Here is a 25,142-nt window from a genome sequence, read left to right on the forward strand (position 1 = left end):
TGTGGGAAGCTCTGATACAAATGGGACTTCCGAAGGACCTGTTGGACTTAATCATAAGACTTCATGATAAGAACTATGCCCAGGTCCGATGGGGTATGCAGGACCAAGTCACCAAAAAGTTTCCGGTGACACGAGGAGTCTGTCAAGGATGTGTCTTTACTCCAACCCTTTTTCTTCTATTCATTAATAGAGTGGTTGCATATTTTTTGGACAGACCTCTCCAATCTACGACCTATCTCCCTCCTGCCTCACCTGGGTAAGGTTACAGAGAGACATGTGAACACCTATCTCTCTCAACATCTGGAAGCGACGGAAGGCCTGGACTACTCACAATCTGGTTTCAGGCCTAACCACAGCACAGAATCAGCCCTTCAAACAGTGACCAACAACATCAGAATGGCACTGGATGAGGGCAGTTCCCTGATTCTGGTGCTGTTGGACCTTTCCGCCGCTTTCGATACGGTGTCTCACACTGTGCTCCTTGACCGCCTAGGTGAGGTCGGCGTGGAGGGAGGAGCTCTGACTTGGTTGAGGAGCTTTCTGACTGGTCGTGTCCAAGAAGTTAGGCTGGGCTCCCACAAATCCATGCTAAGGGAGCTCAATAAGGGCGTGCCACAAGGCTCATGCCTCAGCCCTACACTTTTCAATGTGTATGTGGCACCCCTAGCCAACTTAGCTAGATCTTTCGGTTTCACCCCGGTGTCGTACGCTGACGACACCCAACTCCTTTTCCCTTTTAAAACTCTCACATCTGCAATAAAAAGATCTTTTGCAGATGGTATGAGAGCCATTGCAGACTGGATGTCAACTAACTCTGCAGTGCAATGTGGGGAAAACGGAGGTCATGTGTTTTGGACAAGCGGCAACATATTGGTCATCTGACTGGTGGCCCGTGGAGCTTGGCCCTGTCCCCACCCCCAAGAGTTCTGTTAGGAACCTGGGAGTGCTCTTTGATCAGCAACTTACTTTCAAGGGACATGTCAATCAGGTTGCTGGTACCTGCTTCCGGGCTATCGGGATGTTGAGACGAGTCTTCCCCTATATTCCAGACCATCATAGAAAAACGCTCGTGCAGGCTCTGGTCATCAGCAGGGTGGATTACTGCAATGGGCTGCTCCTCGGAGCTAACGAGGAGCAGCTCAGTAAATTGCAAGTAATCCAAAACACAGCAGCAAGGATTGTCCTGAATGTTCCAGCTAGGACTCCTTCCAGTCCCCTGCTGAAGAGACTTCACTGGCTTCCAGTGAGGAAGCGAGTCCAATTTAAGACTCTATGCACGATTCACAAGAGCATGATAGGGGAGGGCCCGAAGTACATGATTAAGATCTTTCAGCCCTACATCCCGGGGCGTTTTTTGCGCTCCAGTCATCAGCAGCTCCTGCAGATACCAAGAGTAAAAAAAAACAGACAAGGTGGCCGTGCATTAGCCTATGCCGGCCCAACACTCTGGAATTCCTTGCCCCCAGAACTCAGATCAATCTCCAGTCATCTGTGTTTCCGGAAGAATTTAAAGACGTACCTGTATCCCGATAAATAAATTACTACTCAGTTTCAGCACTCTTTATTAGTCATGCTCTCGTAACTAGCACAATCTCGTGGTACAGCAATAGCGCAGAGATACCCCTTCGGGAGTCTAGTCTGGCGCTTTATAAGAATATAAAATAAATAAATAAATAAATAAATACTCCTACTGATGCGCCTAGTCTGGGTGGTATGAAGTTTCCTCTTCTCATCTTTGCGGATGACACGCTCATACTCTCAAAAACACAAAAGGGGCTCCAATTGGCTCTCAGCAAATTTGTAGAATTCTGTGATGCCAATGACCTGCAGGTCAACACCAGCAAAACCAAGTTTATGGTTTTTACTAAAAATAGACCAAGATTAGGCCAGGTAAGCCTTAATGGCATTAATTTGGAACAGGTAAATGAGATGATTTACCTTAGGGTTGTTCTAGATTATAGATTAAGATGGACTTCCCAGATGGATGTATTATCACTAAAATTCTCTCAGCTGAGTGGGACATTGGTTAGGGAACAGCGATCTTCCCTAACCAAGAGAATAAGCCCAGCGCTTAAAACTTATAACACGAAGATTAGATCGGCCATTGTATATGGAGCAGATCTCTGGGGCTATGTTGATTTGTCCCAACTTGAGAAAATCCAAAACATGTTTTTACGAAACTTGGTGGGTCTTCCACAATCGACCCCTATGCTTCCCTTATTGTTGGACCTGGGCTGCAAACCAATAAAGGAATTGGCAAAACTGAGAATTATTTCACTTTGGAGGCGAATCTGGGTAACCCCTGAATTGGCCACATTTGCCGCGGGACTAGAAGATCTTAGACGTATAGTGGGCTGTGGAAATCTTCTTTGGTTTAAAGCTTTAAAATCTATTTTGTTAGATATGGGCCCTATTCAGCTATGGTCCGACCCTAGGACTAGTGTGTTTCCATCAAAAAAAGACCTCAAGGATCAGTTTTGGGCTGTATATAGAAACAAGCTGATTATGGAACATAGCTCGCTAACCCTTTCTGGTAGGTTTTTGAAGCACAAGGTGGACCCAGTCCTGGAAAGTTACTGGGACGCCATAACAAAGAGTATTGATAGAAAACTTTTTCACCAATTTAGAATAGGAACGCTACCCTTGAGATCGTTCACACATAAATGGAAGGGTGGGACGGGGAACTCGTGTCCATGGTGTAAAGAACAGGAGAAAACTGTGGGTCACCTCTTTTTTGTTTGTCGTGCTTATGCCGCCCCACGGGAAAAATGGCTGAAACCAATCTGTCGAAACCTTAACACTAGAGGGGCCAATGAGGCCCTAAGGCTGCTAGGGACGGTAACATCACTCCCAGTGGCTTTAACAGTTGCTAAATTTTTAGGTTGGTCTTGGATCATCAGAGTTAGAAAACCACAGTGATAGTTTGTTCCTGAACAAACCTATGAGTGAGGCTATTTGTACGTCTTTTAGACAAAAATTTAATTCGATTTTTAAGATGTGACTTTTTGTATTATATAAACTATGTATTATGTCGTCTTTTTAAAGTTTTTACTGTATTTTCTGTGATGTCTTTTATGGTTAATTTTACCAAAATAAAGACGTATGAAACTGAAACTGGTATCCCCGGGGAAACAAACAGGATCACGAACGGGCGGCGTCGGAGGGTGACTGTTCGTTATATGCGGCAGTAATACGCCCGTCGACACCACAGGCAAAGGCCCCGACCCACCGAACCCCGGCAGGGGCCAAAAACGGGTCCACCGGATGGTGACCTCCACCCACAGTCGATATCGTGCCAAGTCACTCCTCCCTCGATGTTAAGTAGTCAAACGATCGCCGACAAATTCGGGCAAAGAAGAAACCTCCACTTCGATAGACCGGACCCTGCTTGAATCACTCGGCCGATGTTGTTGAACTGCAACCCGGCTATGCAGATACTCGAGGCCCCGGCTTCCCCGCTGGACTAGGCCACAAAATTAGACTCGACGCAACTCCGTAAAACAAGCCGATCAAAATTTCAGGATTACACCATCGGAGTGCGGAACAGTTCATCTACACGGAGGTAGGGCGTAAAAACAGGATAATGGACAGGATCATCTGGCAGGATACGGAGGTCGGCGGAGCCGGGAGCCTAAGCTGCCATCTTGTTTGCCAGCGTAGCTCCTCCCCTAGTTATTATTTTCAAACATGTTTTAATATTTTTAACTATGTTTCTTTTAATTATATGTATTATTTACTTTATTTCTCGCTATTTTTTAACATTAAAAAAAACGATATTTTGTACAACTATATTTTTGACATTGATATCTTTTTTTAATATTTTTGTACTGACCATGATGTAACTAGGATGTCGATATTCTTGACTTTGATATTTTTGCGTCAATATTTTGCTACCTCGATATTCGGTCCGTCGATATTTTGTCAGTGATCCGCTTTGAGTCAATGAGCATTTTCATATGTGACAGATGGACATTTCTAGGCAACCATCCATGGGCTTTGACATAAATTCATATCTAAAACATTCATGGACAATGTTTTAACTTTTCCTTGTTTTTAATACTTGGCTTGTGTACTGCAGTGTACAGATCACATAGAAACCACCTATCCTTTGCTACATCATAACCCTGAAAAAGGCAATGCCATTAACCTCTTGTTCAGTTAAAAATTACAGATGATCTGGCATCACGTTGGCAGCGCCAAGTCTGCTTCACCTTTTCAAACTGATCCCTTCGTGTACAATCATTCTTCAAACCTCCACCTCTCACAGATCTTGTCAACATACTCAACTCCCTTAAAGCCACTTCTTATGAAGCTTTCTCTGAGGATGTTCTCTCTCCCCCAATCACCATTGTCAAAAGTCTCAGTAATTGAGAGGGAAGAACTTGCCATTTTTTGGCATTGAGAAAATAAAAACATTTAGGGGGTGATTAGTATAGTGGGCGGATCACCACCACCTGTATGGCGGTGGCAATCCACCCGCCAAAAGTCACCGCTCGCATGACTTTTCCCCTGCCACATTAAGATGGCGGGGGGACCCCGGCGGACGGGAAGACCGTCTACCGGTTTTCTGCCAGTAGGCAATCTGCCCGATTGCCTACAGGGAGGAAAGGCACAGCAATATAGTGGCGAAGAAGTGCCTTTCCATGGCAGTGACTCCGCCATGGAAAGGCAAGGTGTTGGGGGTGTAGGGGGTGCACGTGGCCTGAATTGTGAACTCATTGCTGTAAAGTGATGTGCTCTGGGCACTGTAACATACCTGTGGAAGTAGTGTTAGTTATTGTACTCCGCTGCATTTGCATGCACAACGTGGCAGGCCCCGCACGGGGCCTGCCACGTTGTGCATGCAAATACGAGACATGCATATATTGCATTGTGGAGGGTGCTGCTTCCAGCACTGCCTGCCACAATGCAATGTATGCAGGATGCCACCGTGGCATCCTAATTGCTGGTCCAGGTTCGCCGCACCGCCCCCCAGCACCGCTATGGGGGGCAGGTGGACAGAAGTCCGCCCGCATCCTAATAGGCCCCTAAGTTTGGGGCACTATAAGTAAGGTTTGCAATTGTCTTGAGCCTTTGAAGGAAGTGCTCATAAAGAATGGTTTGGATTCCATCTTTTCAAGAATAACATGGGTAATTGCACTTCAAGAGTTTTATTTTGTGGTGGAATATATACCAGAAATTCGGAATTTTAAAGCAGATTGTCAGTCTCAGTTGGTATCTCATTCGGATAAGGATGATATACAAGATGAGTTCATTGTAAATAAAAGTAAATATTTGGGAAGTAACTTTGGGAACATTATTTAAGGAACTGTGGAAGTGAAACTGAGAAGATCGGGACTTGGTGAATGTTATAATACCTCTCATACTGATAAAGTTGACCTGTTATTCAAGCCATTGTCTATATTGAAAGAAGAGCTGTCTCCAGGCAGAGGTATGTTGTTGAGCGGAACTAGACTGGTTCCTCTGGAATGTCTGAGGGGTAGATTTTTGTCTCAAGCTCACCTTGGATGTTGAAGAAATCTGAACTCCTTCTCAGGGGTCTCACTGACACTTAGTCCATTCAAACCAATAATAAAGAATTTGGGCATGAAGCTGAAATATAAAAGAACATTTTTATTAACCTTAAATGAGGTGAGACTATGTCACACAGAAGCCTTAGCAACTGAATGAGGCAGTCTGCTAGAATGGTCTTACTTCATGTCTTATATACTCTTTATCCTGCCCCAGGCATGTAAGGGAGTTGTACCAATTACATTCCTAAACAAATGGAAAATCTGGAGAGTCAGCAGGTGAGTAGCCTTTGGGGTTTTAGCAGGATATGGGCAAAACATTATAATTACATAGTTCACAAAGGTTAATCTGATTTAGATGGCACTGCAGGGCATGGCATGATTACATGTACAGTATCCCAACCCAAAAGTTAATCATTAGGAATGCCCCAAATTCAATCTCCAAAAGCCGGACAAACCTATAATTGAAAGCATAACCCATGTAATGAAGAAACATAAAAAAGAAACAGTAACAGATGATGAACATGATAAGGCATATGCAAGGAAACTAAAAGTTAACGATGTCCTGAACATTGATTGGCAATCTCAGACAAAGATCGATCAGGGAAATTGGCTTTGCGAGGTCAGTTTCCGGTGAAGAGGTCAGTTTCTTACAGTTCATTCCAGAGTCAGAAAGAAACTTAGTTAATGTATACATGGACTAAGAAGGCCAGGCCACTTTGTTCACCAGGCTACCTTCACAGGCCTACGTGAGGGCAACACAAAATGGTGGCACAATATAAAATGGAGTCAGTCTCGAGAATTACAGAACCTCAATATAGTGAGTCAGGACCAGAGTTATTATATGCCAATTTTTGGTGGTTTGTTGTGGATATTGAAGGGAAAAGTTTGGTTAGACGATGTTTAGAATGTAGAAATAGTGAGAATAAATTTTGACTCCTCGACAAGTACCCATGATTTCCATAAAGCTTCCAAATGATCCTTGGAAAGAAGTTGCAACTGTGATTAAAGGGAGAAGATCACACTACTTACTTAGCGGGTTTGCTCGGATCATATTTAAGGTGGGGGTTGCATGTGTGCAGGAATTTTCTCCTTCTGGGGTCCTTTAGTTGTTTGAGGATGTTTTAAAAAGAGGGAGTTTCCCCAAATCTTTTTTTTCAGATAATGGTCCTACCTTACGATCAACTGAAATAGAAGAGTTTTTTCATTCTGTGGTACTCATCTGTAACATTATGGTGCTAACTTGTTCTTTGGTTTTCTTCTTTTTGTAGTGCAATCCTGTAGGAGCAAGATATTGTTTCCGAAGATACTTCCCTAAGCCACAAAACCACTGCCTCTTTCAAATGAAAGTTAAGAACTTGAACAGTGCCAGTATGCAGGGGAAAGGGGAAGTGGATGAAAAGAATAGCAAACAGTGTTTACTGTCAATCTGGGTCTGGTCCCCTCTTCATGTTTGCTGTAGCATGGGACAGTGTGCCAAATAAAAGGGAGATGATAAGCAATTGTATTTTAATAAAAACTGTAATACAGTTAGCTAAAGTTGGGACCCTTAGTTAAATTATCAGTTTACAAGAGAAAATATTACCACTGTGCAGGTAGACAAACGATTGATGTTGAATTGGATTATTCAGGAGCTGTTCAGTGGAGAAGTGTGGCTCAATGGTTAGAGTGGCAGACCCTGATGCAGAGGTCTAGCCCGACACCAGGGTTCAATTCCCTGCCTCGGCGGGTCTTGGGCTCAAAAAGTCCACGGACCTGATAATTCTCGCCTCGGTGCCTATTCCAATCATGGAGTCCCACTCTGCAACTCTGGGCAATAGCTTGCTTAATCTCCACAACGGCCCCCACAACGCTAAGGATGCCTGGCCTCCACCTTGGGGGTACCCAGGAGTGGACACCTCACAGGGAAAGCCAGGATGGGTTCCACAGCGGTATTCGTACAAGCGCCTTGAGACCCTTGCGGGTGAGTAGTGCCCTATACAAGTATCAATTTACATTTCTTCACATAAATCATCACAATCACTAATCAATTATCAGTCAATAATGGGAGTTTGTTATGAGTTCAAGGGTTTTAGTAATCACATCTTTTAGTATTTAATCTTAATTAACATCAGCATATAAATTCATCAATATCAATCATTAGTTTGCCAATAATCAATCATCAAAAATAGTCATTAATCATCATTAAATATATTAAGCACGTTCAATAAAGGGAAGAATCACTAATCTAGGAATGGGCAGAAAAGTGTTAGTCAGAACCCTTAAAGAGTTCTCATCTGCGAGAGAGTGAGAACATAAGCATAAAGCTTCTGCATCAAAGTCAAATATATAAACCAAAGTCAGTAAAAACCAGAACTTCTTATAAAGAGAGGTTCAAGAAATTCAGTTGAGCCTCAGAGCAATGTGGATAAAGTAAAAAGGAAAATGGCATAGGGGTATGTATCAACATGATTTGGTTGTGGCTCTGGAGTCACCTCTTCTAGGAGCAGACACTATTAGAGGGAACACTTGTGATCATTGTTTCAATTTGCGGTGCTATTTTCTTCAGCAAGCCAATCATCATTCGATGCTCTCATGGGAACTGGATCACTCCTCATCTTTGCTAAGGAACACAATAAATTTACACAACAGTTATGAAAGCCGCAGCTATTTCTTATCAATTTGTGGCTTCTTCTAGTCTTATTTTGCAACTCTTCCATTTTCAAAACTACTTTTCCTTGAGGGAATAGACATATCTATCATTTGTAAATAGCATACTTATTCAGATCTAACAGCGAACATTGTGTAAGTAGAAACATTTGCAGAATGAGATGGAAACATTTCGGCAACTATTATTCTTTAAGAAAAACATGTCCATGGGAAGGTCACAAAAATAAAATTTTATATGAACTCAGCATTTTTTGTCATGTCAGTTTGTCAGGTAAATGTTGTTTTCATTATTTTGGCCTATTATGGATAAATATGGCTGCATACAACAATTGTTTGCATTTAACCCCTTCGCTGCGGGGGTAATTCCCCCACTGTGCTGGGGGGGGCGCGCACAGCGCCCCCATGCTCATGACGAGCTCAGTTTGTCATAAGGCACGGCTTTCCTGTGCTCATGACGAGCTGAGCTCGTCATAGGTGCACCGGCTCCTGTGGAAAGCTCAGCACAGCAGGGGAATTCTCCCCGCACCTGAGCGTTCCACGGGCCATGACGAGCTGAGCTTGTCATGAGCACCGGAGTGCCGTAGCTCATGACGAGCTCAGCTCGTCATGAGCATGGGAGGGGTTAAATGCGCTTCTCTTTTACTCCTCCATCAATTGCAACCCAATTACCAATGGCAGAACCTCCTTTCGCTAACTTTTTCAAACACTGGTTGTCTCTAATGGTTCTAATTCAGGTTATAAGTCTCTAATATTTTTTGTGAATTCCAAGATTTTCTTAACCTCATCAGGTATTTATGAACAGGAATGCTGGTCTGTCATATCTTGCAGACTCTGCCTTTCTCTGCAAGCACAATAGGGCTTATTTACAAGCCCCTTGTGTCACTTTTACGTCATTTTTAACATGGGAAAAATGACGTAAAAGTGGCGCAAGGTGCTTGTAAATCTGCCCCAATGTGTACAGCTCCAGAAGAGCAGGTTTCCAATTTAACAACAACCACTGAAAGTTTTCTGGTTTTCTCATCATTTAGGATGTCTCCCACCGATGGGATGATTGCTCCAAAAATGTATCCAACCAACTGGGTTCCATCACTTATGCTAAGTGTGTGTCAGTGTGATGGTGTCATTGTTAATTCATCTATACTTTATACAGGATACATTTTTGTAAACTGCAAAGATAAATAACAAATACCCTCCCATTCAGCTAGCAATTGCAAATAAGCACCTTGTACACAAACAAAACAAACTCCAGGTATGACTGATTCTTCTTGCAAGATTTTCCATGAAACTCCCGTATTTCAAATTTAAGCTCAAAAATACTAACTCCCACAGATCATTTTCTAAATTGGTTTCTTCTTTTGAAAGTGGCTATTTTACCATTTTGTCTCCTGTTCAAGTTCAACTTTGGATAGGTCATTTTATTTTTAAATTAATCTTTTTCTTTCTTCCCCTCTAATTTTACTAAGCGCATAGTTCGCTTTCCGTTCTTTCAATATCATAATGAATATTTTCTCTAAAGGTCTCATTAGGCAGGCTAAATTGTTCTTGTATGCTCTAATAGTGCCTGTAGGTAGGTATGTTGAAAAATGATACCAGGCTGTGTCCATTTCATTTGTATCTGAGTGTAAATTGATTCATGCTCTTCTGCAACAGAACTTTTGAAAGAAATGTAAATGTAAATCTACATACTAATCTAAGCAATACACTACATGTGATTGTGTATGATGTATATGGTGGTATTTTACCTCTTCTCCAGCTAATGAGGGTGAATGTGCACAGACATAACAGACTTTTGCATCTATAGCCCGAGTATATCCCTGACCTAATCTAGAACAAATGTTTGCTGGGTAATCTTTGCTCGTGTGACTCACAAATGATGCCTTTTATTCCACCTCATCATACCGTATTTGCAGGTGTAATAAGAGCAATAGTAGAAGTAATATTCTCTTTCAAGGGAGTGAGATAAATCACTAATATAACTGTTAGAACTACTAATACTACTACTGAAAATGTAATACCCATAACGATCTTGCATCTAGCCCTGTTTAGGACACACATGTTTGTCTGTTTCCTGACTATACTTTAAGCAGGTTCCTGTATTGTATTTTGCTGTTAGTTCATTTAGCTTTATTTACAGCAGACGTCATATAGCCATCCCTAGCCCTTCTCCGCCTTCTTTTAAATGTGTTATTCCTACTCTTCTACAGCAGCCTTGGTAAAAGGAAATCTTTATTCATTTAATAATGTCAATTTTTACGTCAGTAGCTTTGCACTTTTCTCATTCAACAATGTTACTCAATTCTTTTGTTTCTTTTCAGAATTGTTTTACATAACAGCTTGCTCAAATTTTTCTTTAGTGCGATGCCACAGGGTTCAACAGTCTGATCTCAGGTCAATTAAATCTGTTATTGGTGTGTTTAACACTTGATTAATATAATATGTCCAAGCATGTGCAGAATACCTCTTACAAGGATCTTTTTGATCTTCTTGGTGTTTCTTGATTTTCCTCTTTGTGTCACTTATACCACTCAATTTTGTTCCTCAATGATTGTTGATGGTATGCGTTCGGATACACTTGACTTCATTTGCTTCGAACCAGATATTTTGCCCATTCAGCATTCTAAGGGACTCTTCTTGAACCAGTAATTGCCTGAATCATCTCTTTGTTCTGGTGTTGTCTCGGCTATGGTCTCAGGTTGAGATCTTGTTTCTTCTTCTTCTTCTCCAGAAACTTCAATGCCACAGGAAAATGGATTGGTGAGACTGCCTGTAGTTCTTCACCCCTTTCTCCTTGTTTCTGTCGTGTCTCTTGCAACCACTGTTTGCTCTTGTCCAGCTTCTGGTGATTCCGCTCCCAGTACTCTAGGTTCTGGTCAAAGAACACTATTTCTTCAATTGGTCCCTTACTCTCTGAATGTGTGATGCATGCACCCAGTTTTCTATCCTGACCAACTTGCCTTTCACACGAGTGGTCGCTCCCCTGGCCACCTCCTCACCTCCTCAGCTCCACCTCACTTGTAGTATCGTAGCGCTTAAATTCTGCTTCTGCAATTTGAACCGCTAGCGCGCACCTCTGGACATTTTCTCTGAATGTACATTATTCTGCATTATCTTTCATAGCGCTTTGACTTGTATTTGGCTGTGCATTACCTTGTACTGTATTGTCTATTGGCATAGCGCTTTGACTCCGCGCTTAATTCCGCTTCCACTGCGCCAGTATATTTACCTTTATCTCGCCCTCATAGCGCCCCCATTGCCCCCACTGCCTGTGCCCCCATATCGCCCTGCCTTGCAGCGCTTGTTGTTGTTGCTGCCATTTTGCTGGTTGACCCGAGCCCTCCCTCCACCTCGCTCCCGCCTCCCAGCTGCCCCTCCCACCCACGAGAGCTACAGGCCGTCTTCACCCTCTCGAAGAGCTGTGACCATCTTGCCTTTCACACGAGTTATCGCTCCCCTGGCCTCCTCCTCACCTCCTCAGCTCCACCTCACTTGTGGTATCGTAGCGCTTAAATTCTGCTTCTGCAATTTGAACCGCTAGCGCGCACCTCTGGACATTTTCTCTGAATGTACATTATTCTGCATTATCTTTCATAGCGCTTTGACTTGTATTTGGCTGTGCATTTCCTTGTACTGTATTGTCTATTGGCATAGCGCTTTGACTCCGCGCTTAATACCGCTTCCACTGCGCCAGTATATTTACCTTTATCTCGCCCTCATAGCGCCCCCATTGCCCCCACTGCCTGTGCCCCCATATCGCCCTGCCTTGCAGCGCTTGTTGTTGTTGCTGCCATTTTGCTGGTTGACCCGAGCCCTCCCTCCACCTCGCTCCCGCCTCCCAGCTGCCCCTCCCACCCACGAGAGCTACAGGCCGTCTTCACCCTCTCGAAGAGCTGTGACCATCTTGCCTTTCACACGAGTGGTCGCTCCCCTGGCCTCCTCCTCACCTCCTCAGCTCCACCTCACTTGTGGTATCGTAGCGCTTAAATTCTGCTTCTGCAATTTGAACCGCTAGCGCGCACCTCTGGACATTTTCTCTGAATGTACATTATTCTGCATTATCTTTCATAGCGCTTTGACTTGTATTTGGCTGTGCATTACCTTGTACTGTATTGTCTATTGGCATAGCGCTTTGACTCCGCGCTTAATTCCGCTTCCACTGCGCCAGTATATTTACCTTTATCTCGCCCTCATAGCGCCCCCATTGCCCCCACTGCCTGTGCCCCCATATCGCCCTGCCTTGCAGCGCTTGTTGTTGTTGCTGCCATTTTGCTGGTTGACCCGAGCCCTCCCTCCACCTCGCTCCCGCCTCCCAGCTGCCCCTCCCACGCTCCGCCCCCTCCACTATCCATTTATGACAGATGTCCCAACGCGCAGCGTCCACGTGCTGCGGCCGCGCCGAAGGTGCGCCAAAGGTAAGCCCGTCTACGCCCGTCCGCGCCTGGACCGCGCCCAGGGCCAGACCCCCTGGTCCCCGCTACACCCAACCCTCCCGCATTACTTACGACGTCTCCACCCTCCTAGCACTTAACCCCGGCCGACATCCTAACTGCGCCCAAGCAGCACCAGGACACACCCACGGACCCTTCACCTGCCACTCCTGCAAATTCTCCTGCTTCAAGAACCACACCAAACCCACAAACACCAAACAGAGATCCAACACCAACAACCTTAAATGCATCCTTCTCAACACCCGCTCGGTTCACAAACACGCCATCGACCTTTGGAATCTACTCGACACCATTTCTCCGGACATCGCCTTCCTAACAGAAACCTGGATGAATGCCTCTTCAGCTCCAGACATCACCATAGCCATCCCAGACGGCTACAAGATCATCCGTAGAGACCGCACCATCCAAACAGGAGGAGGCATCGCCATCGTCCACAAGAACACCATTCGCGTCTCAACAAGTTCAGAAGACAACCTCGCCATCGCTGAACACCTTCACTTCCAGATCCACACCGACCCCAAAACCACACTCAGAGGCATCCTCATTTACAGGCCACCAGGACCCCGTACAAAATTCAGCGAAGACATCACTGACTTCATCACCCCACATGCCCTCCCCTCCGAGGACTACATTCTATTGGGAGACCTCAATTTCCACCTGGAAAAGAGCAACGACAGTAACACTACCACCCTTCTGGACAATGTCGGACTCAAACAACTTGTCAACACCCCCACACACTACGCAGGACACACACTCGACCCTATCTTCTCTTCCAGCAAGCATATCTCCTTCACTCACACCACACCCCTCCACTGGACGGACCACAGTTGCATCCACTTCATTTACAACAAGACCACGATCCACAACCACCCTCAACCAACTCTGCGAAGAAATTGGAATAAAATCACCATCGACCAGATCTCCTCTTCGCTTCTTCAAAAACCCCCTGCCTACTCAACGAACCCTAACCAAGCCGCCATCAACCTCACACAATGGCTAACCCAAACCGCCGACAAACTAGCACCCCTGAAAAAACATCAAATCAAGCAAGGAAGCAAGAACGCCCCCTGGTTCAACGATGACCTTAAGAAATCCAAAAAGCTCTGTCGCTCCCTTGAGAAAACCTGGAAAAAAGACCCAAACACTATCACCCAAGCCGCCTTCAAAAAGGCCACCCGCAAACACCACCAACTAATCCGGACAGCCAAGAAATCAGCACTCAAAGACCGACTAGACAACAACGCCCGCAACAGCAAGGAACTTTTCAACATCATCAAAGAATTCACCAACCCCACCGCCAACTCTAACGACATCACCCCCTCTCAAGCTCTCTGCGACTCCCTCTCCTCATTCTTGCATGACAAAATCACCAACATTCATAACAGCTTTGACAACCAACTAGTTAACGAGTCCACCCCACTCACCTCCAAACCTGTACCTCCTTCGAATAACCTTTTCAACTGGAACCCAATCACCACAGAAGACACCATTCACCTGATGAACTCCATCCACTCAGGATCCCCTACAGACCCATGCCCCCATCACATCTTCAACAAAGCAGACTCCACTATCGCACCCCATCTCCGAGACGTCATCAACTGCTCCATCAACTCCGCCACATTCCCAGAAAGCTGGAAACACGCCGAACTCAGCGCCCTTCTTAAGAAACCCACAGCTGACCCCACCGAACTCAAAAACTACCGCCCCATCTCGCTCCTCCCATTCCCTGCCAAAGTCATTGAGAAAGCCGTCAACAATCAGCTTGCCGCCTTCCTCGAAACCAACAAATCTCTAGACTCCTCACAGTCTGGCTTCCGAGCCAAACACAGCACCGAGACCGCCCTCATCGCAGCAACAGACGACATTCGAACACTGCTGGACAACGGAGACACTGTCGCCCTCATCCTCCTTGACCTCTCTGCAGCCTTCGACACAGTCTGCCATAGCACCTTGATACAACGCCTCAGAAACATCGGAATTCAAGGAAAAGCATTAGACTGGATCATCTCGTTCCTCGCTGGAAGAACTCAGAGAGTCCGCCTCCCCCTTTTAAGTCAGAGGCCTCCAAAGTCATCTGCGGCGTCCCGCAAGGATCATCACTCAGCCCCACCCTCTTCAACGTCTACATGAGCCCCCTCGCAACCATCGCACGTCAACACAACCTCAACATCATCTCCTACGCTGATGACACTCAGCTGATCCTCTCACTCACCAAAGACCCAATCACCGCTAAAACCAACCTACATGTAGGGATGAAAGAAGTAGCCGAGTGGATGAAGCACAGCCGTCTGAAACTGAATTCGGACAAAACGGACGTCCTCATCTTAGGTGCATCCCCTTCAACCTGGGACAACTCTTGGTGGCCAACGGCCCTCGGACAAGCCCCCATATCAACGGACCACGCACGGAACTTGGGGATCATCCTAGACTCCTCACTCTCTATGACCAGACAAGTCAACGCCGTCTCATCATCTTGCTTCAACATCCTACGCATGCTCAAAAAAACATTTAGCTGGATCCCCACCGAAACAAGAAAAACGGTCACCCACGCACTGATTACTAGCCGTCTGGACTACGGAAACACCCTTTACGCCGGTACCTCCGCAAAACTGCAGAAAAAACTCCAACGCATCCAAAATGCCTCAGCCAGACTCATACTAGACATCCCTCGCAAAGATCACATCTCCGGTCACCTGAAAGACCTGCATTGGCTCCCCATCAACAAAAGGATAACGTTCCGTCTCCTCACCCACGCACACAAAGCCCTCTACGAACTTGGACCGGATTGTCTCAACACGCGCCTTTCCTTTTACACTCCCACCCGCCAGCAACGTTCGTCCAACCAAGCCCTCGCCGCCGTCCCGCGCATCCACAAAGCCACCATGGGGGGAAGATCCTTCTCCTATTTAGCGGCCAAAACCTGGAATTCCCTTCCCATCCACCTCCGCCTCACTCAAAACCACCTAGCCTTCAGAAAACAGCTTAAAACCTGGATATTCGATAAGTAATCCTCCCCCCTTCCTTCAGCGCCTTGAGACCCTCTGGGTATGTAGTGCGTTATATAAATTTTGACTTGACTTGACTTGACTTAACAGCAGTGATCATGAGAGGAACCTTTCCGTTTCAATTGCAGACAAGTCTTCCGCATGTGCTTCTTGATCAACACCCACTCGCCTGGACTGTGGTCATGGCAGTATTCCTGATATGGTATTTGCATAGCATCTTTAAACTGATGAGAAACAGATCACACCACATCAGCCAATCCTTTGCAGTAATGAAGCATCATGTCATCTGTGATGTTGAAACGTGCATTTGCAGGTAAAACGAGCAGTCTGATTGCATGCACAGTCAAAATCTCATGAGGGGACAATCCTGTTTTCCTGTCAGGAGTACCTCTAAGGCTCATCAATACCAATGGCAAATCATTTGGCCAATTCAATAATGTGGAGGAACACACTTTTGCCAATTGGGACTTTATGGTTCCTTTTAGCTGTTTAACAATCCTAGAGGTTTCTGGTCAATAACTGCAGTGTAAACTCTGCTCGATCTGTAATGCTGCACAAAGTATTCTTAGGATCTCATTGTTGAAATGAGATTCACAATCTTACACTAGAGAAACTGGTAATCCAAACCTTGATATAAACACATGTAATAGCAGTTCCGCTAGAGTTAGAAAATGCACACTATAACCAGGAAAAATAATAACACACTTATCTATTCCGATTTCTTGGACTATGACCAGCTCGATAACAAATTCACCTGCTCAGCATCATTCACATATGAACATTTGCACAATTAACCATAGACAATACCAGAACACAAGGCATAAAACTTCAACTCAATACCACTTGCTCAGCGTAGGCAATAGTGACCCACAACTTTATTGATACCTCCACCACTGCAAATGCCCTCGAAACCACTGAACTTCTTCAGCCTTCAAAGTTGACCCATGGACTTTAGAGACATGATGAATTCTACACTTGGGCAAATTAATCAAAGTGTCTCCTTTTATCCTGTGACATTAACAGTCACTCTGGTACCACTTGCTGGAGCAGGGATTCTTGTATCGCAGTCACTGAGTAAAATCAATAAATAACACCTGCCATTTGTCATATGGACTTTTGTTAGTCGACAAGGAGAGGCAGCATGAAGCTATCATTTACATCAATTTCCATGAACAATGAAGTCCAATTGGCACTTTACAGAAATCAAACATAAATTTGGTGTGAGTTTAGAAGGTTTATTGGCAAATCAATTAAAATCAATTCATTAGTTCAATAAGTATTTGAGTTTTAGTCATTATTGTTACAGACTCAAATAATCAAAAAGTCAATATTTCAATTTATGATAAAATAGTAAATTAGTGAGAATTACAAATAGAATAGTATTCAGCAAGTGTGTTTCATAAAGGAAATCCCTAATCTAAATGAATATAGTCTGGCAATAAAAGGGCATTCAATTTCTGCAAACAAGGTAAGGTGTCCGTTCAGAAACCCAAATGAAGGATTCTGATGAGAGAAATAATAATACACAGAAACGAAGCATTAGGCCTAAAGCAGTGGAGATTAGGAGAAGCTGAAAGGGTGTTCTCTGTTCAAAGTCAGCAGTCATCTCTAAGATCTGACTCCTAAGTACTGCAGCAAGATCTCTGAGGTCTCCCTTAGTGATTGCACATAGGACACAAGTAAAGCTAACTGATCTGAGGGACACACATCAATATAATTATTCAGAACATTAATGGCAATAATTCTCTCATTTCCACTCTTGTGAACCAATGTTTCCAGCAAAATCTGGGAGCAGGTAAACTCCCCAATTCCGGCAGAGACTGGGAAGGTCTGACTGCGTACTTAACGCACCGCAAGCGACACTAGATACTTCCCAGTGTCTGCCCCTGGCCAAGAATTGTTGTTGATTGCAGCCAACCCCAATGGGGGCCGGTCATCCAACTTCAGGTACCTCACTGTAGGTTTTAGGTTTGGTTAATCAGGGTCACACTAAAAGACAACCAAACATTGTATAGCTAACTTTTAGTATTCTGTTCCTGATGGAAATCAATACAAAATGGTCGGGCGATTTAGTTGATGCTTCCTAACTTAAATTTGCCCGGCGTTAAACGCCTCTAATACCATACGAAGTTATCCAATAAAGAGGCAGGCGCTGGAGACAGGAAGACAGGAAACAAGTTTTATTCCGATGGAGCAGAACACGTCAGATCGGACAACAAGGTATCGTCTCGAGGTGCTCTCTTAGCCTCTCTGAGGCCTGGTCTTTTATACACTGGTTTAAGACATGTGAACGTTCTTTATTACAACAAAGACATTGTGAAGTATGAGGATGACATCCCCGGCACCCCCCCAGTTCCGGCCCATTCCAACACATGACAACAGTAGAGGCCCTTACCCCTCATACAATGGGAGGGGGCTATCACGCAGCTGAGTGTTCTGCCGATTCCTTTGGAATGTGTGCGCCTGATCGAATCTCAGGGGGTGGGGAGGTCATGATCAATAGTGGCTCCTTTCAAGAGAGGCGAGTGCATACAGTAGTGGGCAATAAACTGTACCCTCAGGCTAAGGGATGACCAGCGGTTCGTACAGGCAATTGGGCTCAGAGGAAGGGGTCATCAAAGGAGGGGTATTCATGGACGGAAAGGAGGTGTTGGTCAGGCGCGGGGTGTGATTCCCAAAGGCAGAGTCACGCAGAAGGGGAGGGTTCGTGACTTGTGCATGTGAGAGCGGGGGCAGTCAGGGTACATGGGGGATGCTTGTAGGGTCGGGGAAGTGCACTGACGGGCGATCGTGAACAGGGAGACCATGGTACCTAGAATGGCTGTCGTGTTAGTTCATACGTGAGTCTGAGGGATGCGCAAGATGGCGCAGATGATGTTCAGTTCACGAACTAAAATTCCACAGTCCTCCCTTTTAACATGTCTCGCCAGCTTGTCAGTTCGGATCTATTCCCATAAGGCCACGTATTTCTATCTCATAGAGGGGACTCATGTGCTCAGTTTTAAAGTCCAAAGTCTTAGGGCACATGCAGTTAGGAATGAGTGAACACAGAGGTGGCAAACATTGAATACCCAAGCAACACACACATAGTATCATGATTGGTATCAGTATAAATGTAAACAATCTCCATCCCCAGTCCTTTAAAGTGTCCCAGAACCAGCTTCCAAGCGACCATCCTCCCTGCTCTTGGTGAACCTCTGAGGATAGTCTGTGAAGGTGTTCGATTGCTTTGTAGACTGAAGGTGAGTTATCTGGCACGTAGGTGCAACAGCTGGAGCCGATGATGCGGCATGCTCCTCCACGGTCGGCCAGAACCACATCTAGAACAAGACGGTTTTGAAGAGCCACCAGGCGGACTGCCTGAAGCTCAGCCGTGTTGTTGGCGAGGATGCCAGCGGTGATGTTAATGGTTGTTTCTACTGCCTGAGTCAGGTGTCGGATAGCGCAGCTATTTGCCATTGGGCCCCACAGAGGAACAAGTCCCTTCGCCGCATCCGGGAACTGTGCTCCGGTGGAGTCGGCTTGTCCAATGTCTCCGGCGCGCTTTTGCCGGTGATGGTAGGCTGGAGCCACATACGTGGGAGGAAGAATGAAGGCGATGTAGCACGTACCCCTCCAGCCTTTCGGGAGCCAAGTGTAAGCTTTGGTGCCACAAACAAAGTACATATTCGGAGAAGCAACAAAGGAGGGGGGATCAGCTGAGACCAATGTTCTGGTGATGCGGCAGGAACTGTGACCCACCAGCTGTGTTCCCTGGCCTTCGAGGCATACGAGACCGGTGACATTGATCACAGACAGGGCCACAGTCAGAGTGGCAGCCGTTCGTTTCTGCAGGTTGGAGAAGGCGGGTCTAGCTGGATTGTGGAGCACTTGCATTTCAACTCGTTCTTTGGCAGGGATGTTCATAAGGAAGGCTGAACCTGAAATCACAGGACAAAAGGGGGAAGACGTCTTTCCGGTTTTGTTCAGCCAGAACCCATAGTAGAAGTGTGACACTGTTTGACCAGAAGCGGCGTTGCGCTTGTGGCTTTCCTGCAAGAGGATCAACCAGGCGAGGCAGGAGCCGTGAACTGAGAAAGGAGAAGGGATGAAGGGGATGGAGTGTCCGGTGGCATGCGGGAGCAACCCGCAGATCCAGCAGTTCGTGGCATTTGCAGCAAGGTTGTGCTGGTGCAACAGTTGCACGAAGGAATTGTTCCAGAACTCCTTACGCCTTTCTCGGAGCTGAGGTGAAAGGGTGATCAGGTGGTGCTCTTTCATGGTGGTTGGCTGTGCAGTGGTCGGCAACATCTGATGAGCGGGTGTGCTTTCCTCCAAGATCCAGAAGGAAGTCATGAGGAGGAGGCAAAGGAGGAGGACAATGAAGAAGGCGATTGTCTTTGATTTGTGCAAATTGTCAGCCTTTGGGTTCCGGTAGTGGGTATTTCCTGTTGCTTCCGACGTCTTCTTATCTGGCGCTTCCATCATCTTCTTATCTGGCGCTTCCATCATCTTCTTATCTTCAAGGTGCTCGGTAGTGGGCAGAACCACAGACTTTGTTTAGCTTCTCTCCGGGTGACCCTTGGTTGTTCTAGGCCACCGTTCTGAGATTTTAACTTAGTCCGTGGTCTACTTAGCCGAAGCTCCCTCCTTTTCGACGCAGGAAATACCCTTCCCGGGATGGCACAGTGGGATCAGAGTGTTGTGCAAGTTCAAGTGCCTCGGTATCAGGATAGCAGTTCAGTGATGGTCGGTCTTTGTTCAGGAGCTCTTCTTGGGTGTCGACGTTTTCTGTTGTGGCCAGGGTCGAGGAGACCTTCTTGCAGTGGTGTGCGTGCAGCCAGTGCCTCTTCCCCTCTACTCGAAGAGCCGTCCGAGTGGTGATCAGTACTTGCCAGGGGCCCGTCCACCGGGGTTCCAGACTCTTTGCCCGTTGAAAATTCCGGACTAGAACATTATCTCCCGGTTGGATATCGTGACCGGGACCCCTGGAAGCATCGGGGATGGCCTGCTGCACCTGTTGATGAATGACAGACAACGTTTTAGTTAACTTGTATAAATAATCTGACAGCAGGACGTCGGGGACGTCGTGAATGGAGGTCGGTTTGGGGGCAGTCCAGAGGTTCATTGGTCGCCCAAACACAACCTCGTAGGGGGTCAAGTGGTGCTTAGTGGGAGTGGAGCGCATCGATAGCAATGCCAATGGGAGGGCATCTGGCCACTTAAGCCCTGTAGTGGCTACTATTTTTGACAATTTCAGTTTCAATGTAGCATTGTGTCGCTCAACCAGGCCAGCGGATTGGGGGTGAAAAACCACCTGAAACCTCTGTTTTACCCCCAGCCCCTTCAGGATTAGTTGGATAACTTCAGCTATGAAGTGGGGGCCATTGTCGCTCCATAAAATTCGACAAAGGCCGTAGCGAGGGAAAAACTCTTTCAGTAGTACTTTGGCAGTAGTCATGGCAGTGTTATCACGGGTCGGATAGGCTTCCACCCATTTGCTGAAGGCGCCTACAATGACCAATACGTACTTTAAGCCTTGGCATCTCTCCAGTTGGATGTAATCCATCTGGAGGATCTCAAATGGGTGGTCAGGGACCCCAAACCCTCCCTGGGGTACCACAGTTCCTTTCCCGGGGTTGTGTTGTAGTCAGATAAGGCACTGCTGGACCAGGCGTTTGGCTGAGTCGGGGATCTTGCTGTTGTGCCAGACTTTGGAAATGAGTTCAATCATGGGGGCAGAACCTATGTGTGCAGGGGAGTGTGCCATTGTCAGTATGGGGATCAAGTATGCATCAGGCAGCAACCATTTGTTTGTGTCTTTTGTCCGCCAGCAGCCTTCATCGTCCCTTAGACCCACCCGTGCCCACTCAGTCAGTTTGTGGGGTGTGCTGGCCGATTGGATGTCCCTAATCGTTTCCCTAGCGTCAGTCCATTTTTCTGCTTGCGACCTGGTCACATACATGCGTGTCATCGTCCTATTCTCAGCTGTGGTTCGGGCAGTGATGTCGGCTAGTGCGTTTCCCTGTCCGACTAAGTCTGTCACCTTCTTGTGGGCCTGGCATTTGATTACTGCTAATCGTTTGGGGAGGAGAACTGCTTCAATCAGGGCGGAGACTAGATCTCCGTGAAGGATGGGCGTGCCGTGGGACGTCAGGAATCCCCTTTCCCTCCACAGGAGCCCAACATGATGAACCACCCCGAAGGCATACTGGCTGTCCGTGTAAATGTTCACCGTGGTTCCTGCTGCTATGATACATGCTCTTGTGAGGGCAATTAGCTCTGCCGCCTGTGCGGATCGTTGTGTGATGCGGGCTGTTTCAACTACTATTCGGGCTGTCGTCACCGTATAGGCAGCTGAAGTGGTGCCGTCTGGGAGTTTGATACAAGAGCCATCTACCCATAGTTCTCCATCAGGGTCTGTAAAAGCAATGTCTCGGAGGTCAATTCTACTCCTAGTCTGTTCGTCCGTGAGGGTCACACAGTCGTGTATAGGGGGCACATCGGGGTCATTTTCAGGCAAGGGCAACAGTGTAGCAGGATTCAATGTCGTGCATCTCTTCAGAGTGATGTGGGGTGCAAGTAGAGTCAATTCGTACCCTGTCAGTCGTGCACTAGTCAGGTGTTGAGTCTTGGTCTGGTTCAAAAGGGTGTCAACTGCGTGGGGTACTAACACAGTGAGAGAGTTCGAAAGTACAATTCCCTCACTCTGGCGGATAGAGACAGCAGCGGCGGCAACTGCTCGAAGGCAGGCAGGTAAAGCTCTGGCGACTGGGTCAAGAGTGGCAGAGAAGTAGGCACATGGGCGTTGTTTGGTGCCGATGGGCTGAGTTAGAACAGACAATGCGCATCCCTCCCTTTCGTGAGTGAAGAGGGAGAAGGGCTTGGAGTAATCTGGTGTTCCTAGGACGGGTGCCGAGCAAAGGGCATCCCGCAACTCCTTAAAGGATGCTTGGCATTCGGGAGTCCAAGGGAGTGGGAAAGGAACATCTTTGGCCAACAGGGAAAGTAGGGGTTTTATAATGAGACTGAAATTTGGTAACCATTGTCGGCAGAAAGAGGTAAGGCCCACCAATGAACGGACTTGCTTCTGTGTTTTTGGGATGGGGGTGTCTAGGATGGTTTGGATTCGGTCCGGCGTAAGTTTCCTCCCTTCTTTGGACAGGAGATGGCCTAGGTATGTAACTTGAGGCTGACAGACCTGTAGTTTCTTTTTGGAGACTTTGTGGCCATTCTCCGCAAGAAAGTGCAAGAGTTGGATAGTGGCCGTGATTGCAAGTGGAGTGGTGTCGGCCGCCAAAAGGATATCATCGACATATTGGATCAACACCACTCCATCTGGTAGCTGGACGGCGTCCAGCTGTCTTTTGAGGGCCTGGCTGTAAATGCTGGGACTTTCAGTGTAGCCCTGGGGAGCTCTACAAAATCGGTACGAACGGTTTTTTAAGGTGAAGCCGAAGAGATAACGGCTGTCTGGATGGATGGGGATAGACAAAAATGCATTCTTGAGATCGATAACGGTGAAGGTGGTGGCAGTGGACGGGATGAGGGTCAGAATGGTGGTGATGTCTGAGACTACGGGGTATTGTGGCACCACTACTTTGTTGACTTCTCGCAGGTCGATGATGAAGCGGTACGCTTTCTCATCTCCCTCACCTTGCTTCTTAACAATGGGTAGGATAGGGCTATTGCAGACATTACTAACCACTTCCTCTACCACTCCTGCATCTACCAGGGACTGAATAATCGCTACCAATGCCTTCTCGCCTTCGGGCGATATCCGGTACTGTGGGAGTTTCGGGAGTGTTGCATCTGATCGAACAGTTATGTGTACAGGGTCGATCATCATTCGTCCTACATCCGAGTCGTTTCTAGCCCATAGGTACAGGGGTAGGGTGTCGAGCAAGGACAGGTCAGCATCTGTTATGGGGTACATATGTCGTGCGGGGCGGGATCTGGACATGCTCGGGTTGTCGTACAGGATGACTCGGACTCCATCTGGGGAACACCTAATAGTAGCTCGGAAATGTTTTAGTAAATCAATACCCATAATGGCGTCAGGGGAGTTGGAGGAGAGCAGAAATGTTGTGTCAGTGGGGTTGTTTCCTAGGTCAAAGGAGATAGGTACAGACAGGGGATTAGTGGAGGGCGTTCCATCGAAACCTATCGATGTAATGTGTGAGCCAGACAAGGGTGCCCTTGGAATCAGTCGCTTTGATAATACACTACGTGTCGCTCCAGTGTCCACCAAGAATGGAGACTTTGTACCCAGGACCTTAGCGGTGACGTAAGGACCTTGCTGGTCAACACAGAGCTCGACTGGATCCCTCCCTTGCCCCTGGCAGCCCTATGCAGAGTCGTGAGCATTGTTGCAGTCAGACTGTTGGCACTGATTCTGTCGGGGACGGTCAAATGTGTTCGATCTGCCAGGTCTGTCATTGTTGGTGTCGTGGGTGTGCCCTCGTCCCTGCCCCCCAGTCCTGGGGCCATTTGCCACGTCCCTTGTCTCTTTATTTTTAATCATTTCCCGTAGGGCCAGGCATTGAGACTTCCAATGTCCAAATTCTTTACAAAATGCACACTGGTTCTCATCGAGGTCAGTTCGTGGAGCACCGGATGTGGGGGTGCGGTCTCTAGAGGGTGGATTCCTAGGGGCATTCGACTGGTAGTTTCCCCTATACCGTTCCCTTCCCGTAGTCACTCCCTGCAATTGAGCAATCATCACTCGTTCCTTTAAGTCCTTTTTCTTTCTCTCAGTCGCCCTCTCGTTCTCGTTCTTTTGGTGTTCGTAATACTGAGCCATCTGAAGGATAGCTGCAGGTTTGGAGGCCCCCCAACTACTCTCGCTCGTCTGTAACTTTTGGGAGACCTCTTGCGATAGCCCCTTTACGTAGTTTTGCACGAATAGTTGTTGTCCGGTTGCGGTGGTCATGTCTTGGCCACTGTAGTCAGAGAACACCGTTTCAAATCAGGAGAAATATTCTGATACGTCTTCCTGGGGTTTCTGACGGCAAGCCGTGACTACCGACCAGTCTACCTTCTTCTCTGGGATCAACGTCTTTAGCTTCTGCACTATTTTGTCCGGGAGTTCCAGTATGTCTTTTACAGGTTTCTTTCCGGGCTCTCGCTGCCTATCTAGTTCAATGAGTTGCTTCCAGGTGTGTCCGAACAGATCTGTGTGGTCGGCTTTCCGGATTTGCTTCCACACATCGGCCGGCAGACATAACCCGAAAAACAAATCAATGTCCGATAGAGTCATTATGGTTGAGCCCAAGGCTGTGCCAAGTTCGGTATAAAATGCTGTCGGGTTCTTTCTTAAATCGGGCAGGGTTTGCCTAAAAGTTAAAATATCTTGCCGATCCCATGGTTGGTAAACCCAATTGTACCCAACCCTCCCTTTTGCATCTGCGTGGTTGATATCGTCGTTTGTTCCCTGACCTCTTGGGGGAACCCAGTAGGGGGCGGCTTCTCTGATAGGCATCATAGTGTTGGCTGCTTCTAATGGGGGCTCAATCGTCTCAGGGACTGTGATCTTAACCTCTGGTTTCTGTTCC

The 25,142-nt window shown here is 46.7% G+C and overlaps 1 protein-coding gene across 1 annotated transcript in view; it reads right to left on the reverse strand.

Moving 5' to 3' along the window:
• The window catches only part of LOC144767767 (killer cell lectin-like receptor subfamily B member 1B allele A), a 231,582-nt gene that overhangs the window by 178,929 nt on the left and 27,511 nt on the right, over window positions 1-25,142 (reverse strand). Inside the window, exon 2 of the mRNA XM_078651149.1 lies at window positions 14,539-14,553. Within this exon, the coding sequence (XP_078507275.1) occupies window positions 14,539-14,553 (15 nt within the window). The remainder of the gene's footprint in view (window positions 1-14,538; window positions 14,554-25,142) is intronic.

This window comes from Lissotriton helveticus, chromosome 7 (assembly GCF_964261635.1).
Source record: "Lissotriton helveticus chromosome 7, aLisHel1.1, whole genome shotgun sequence".
Taxonomy (NCBI): domain Eukaryota; kingdom Metazoa; phylum Chordata; class Amphibia; order Caudata; family Salamandridae; genus Lissotriton; species Lissotriton helveticus.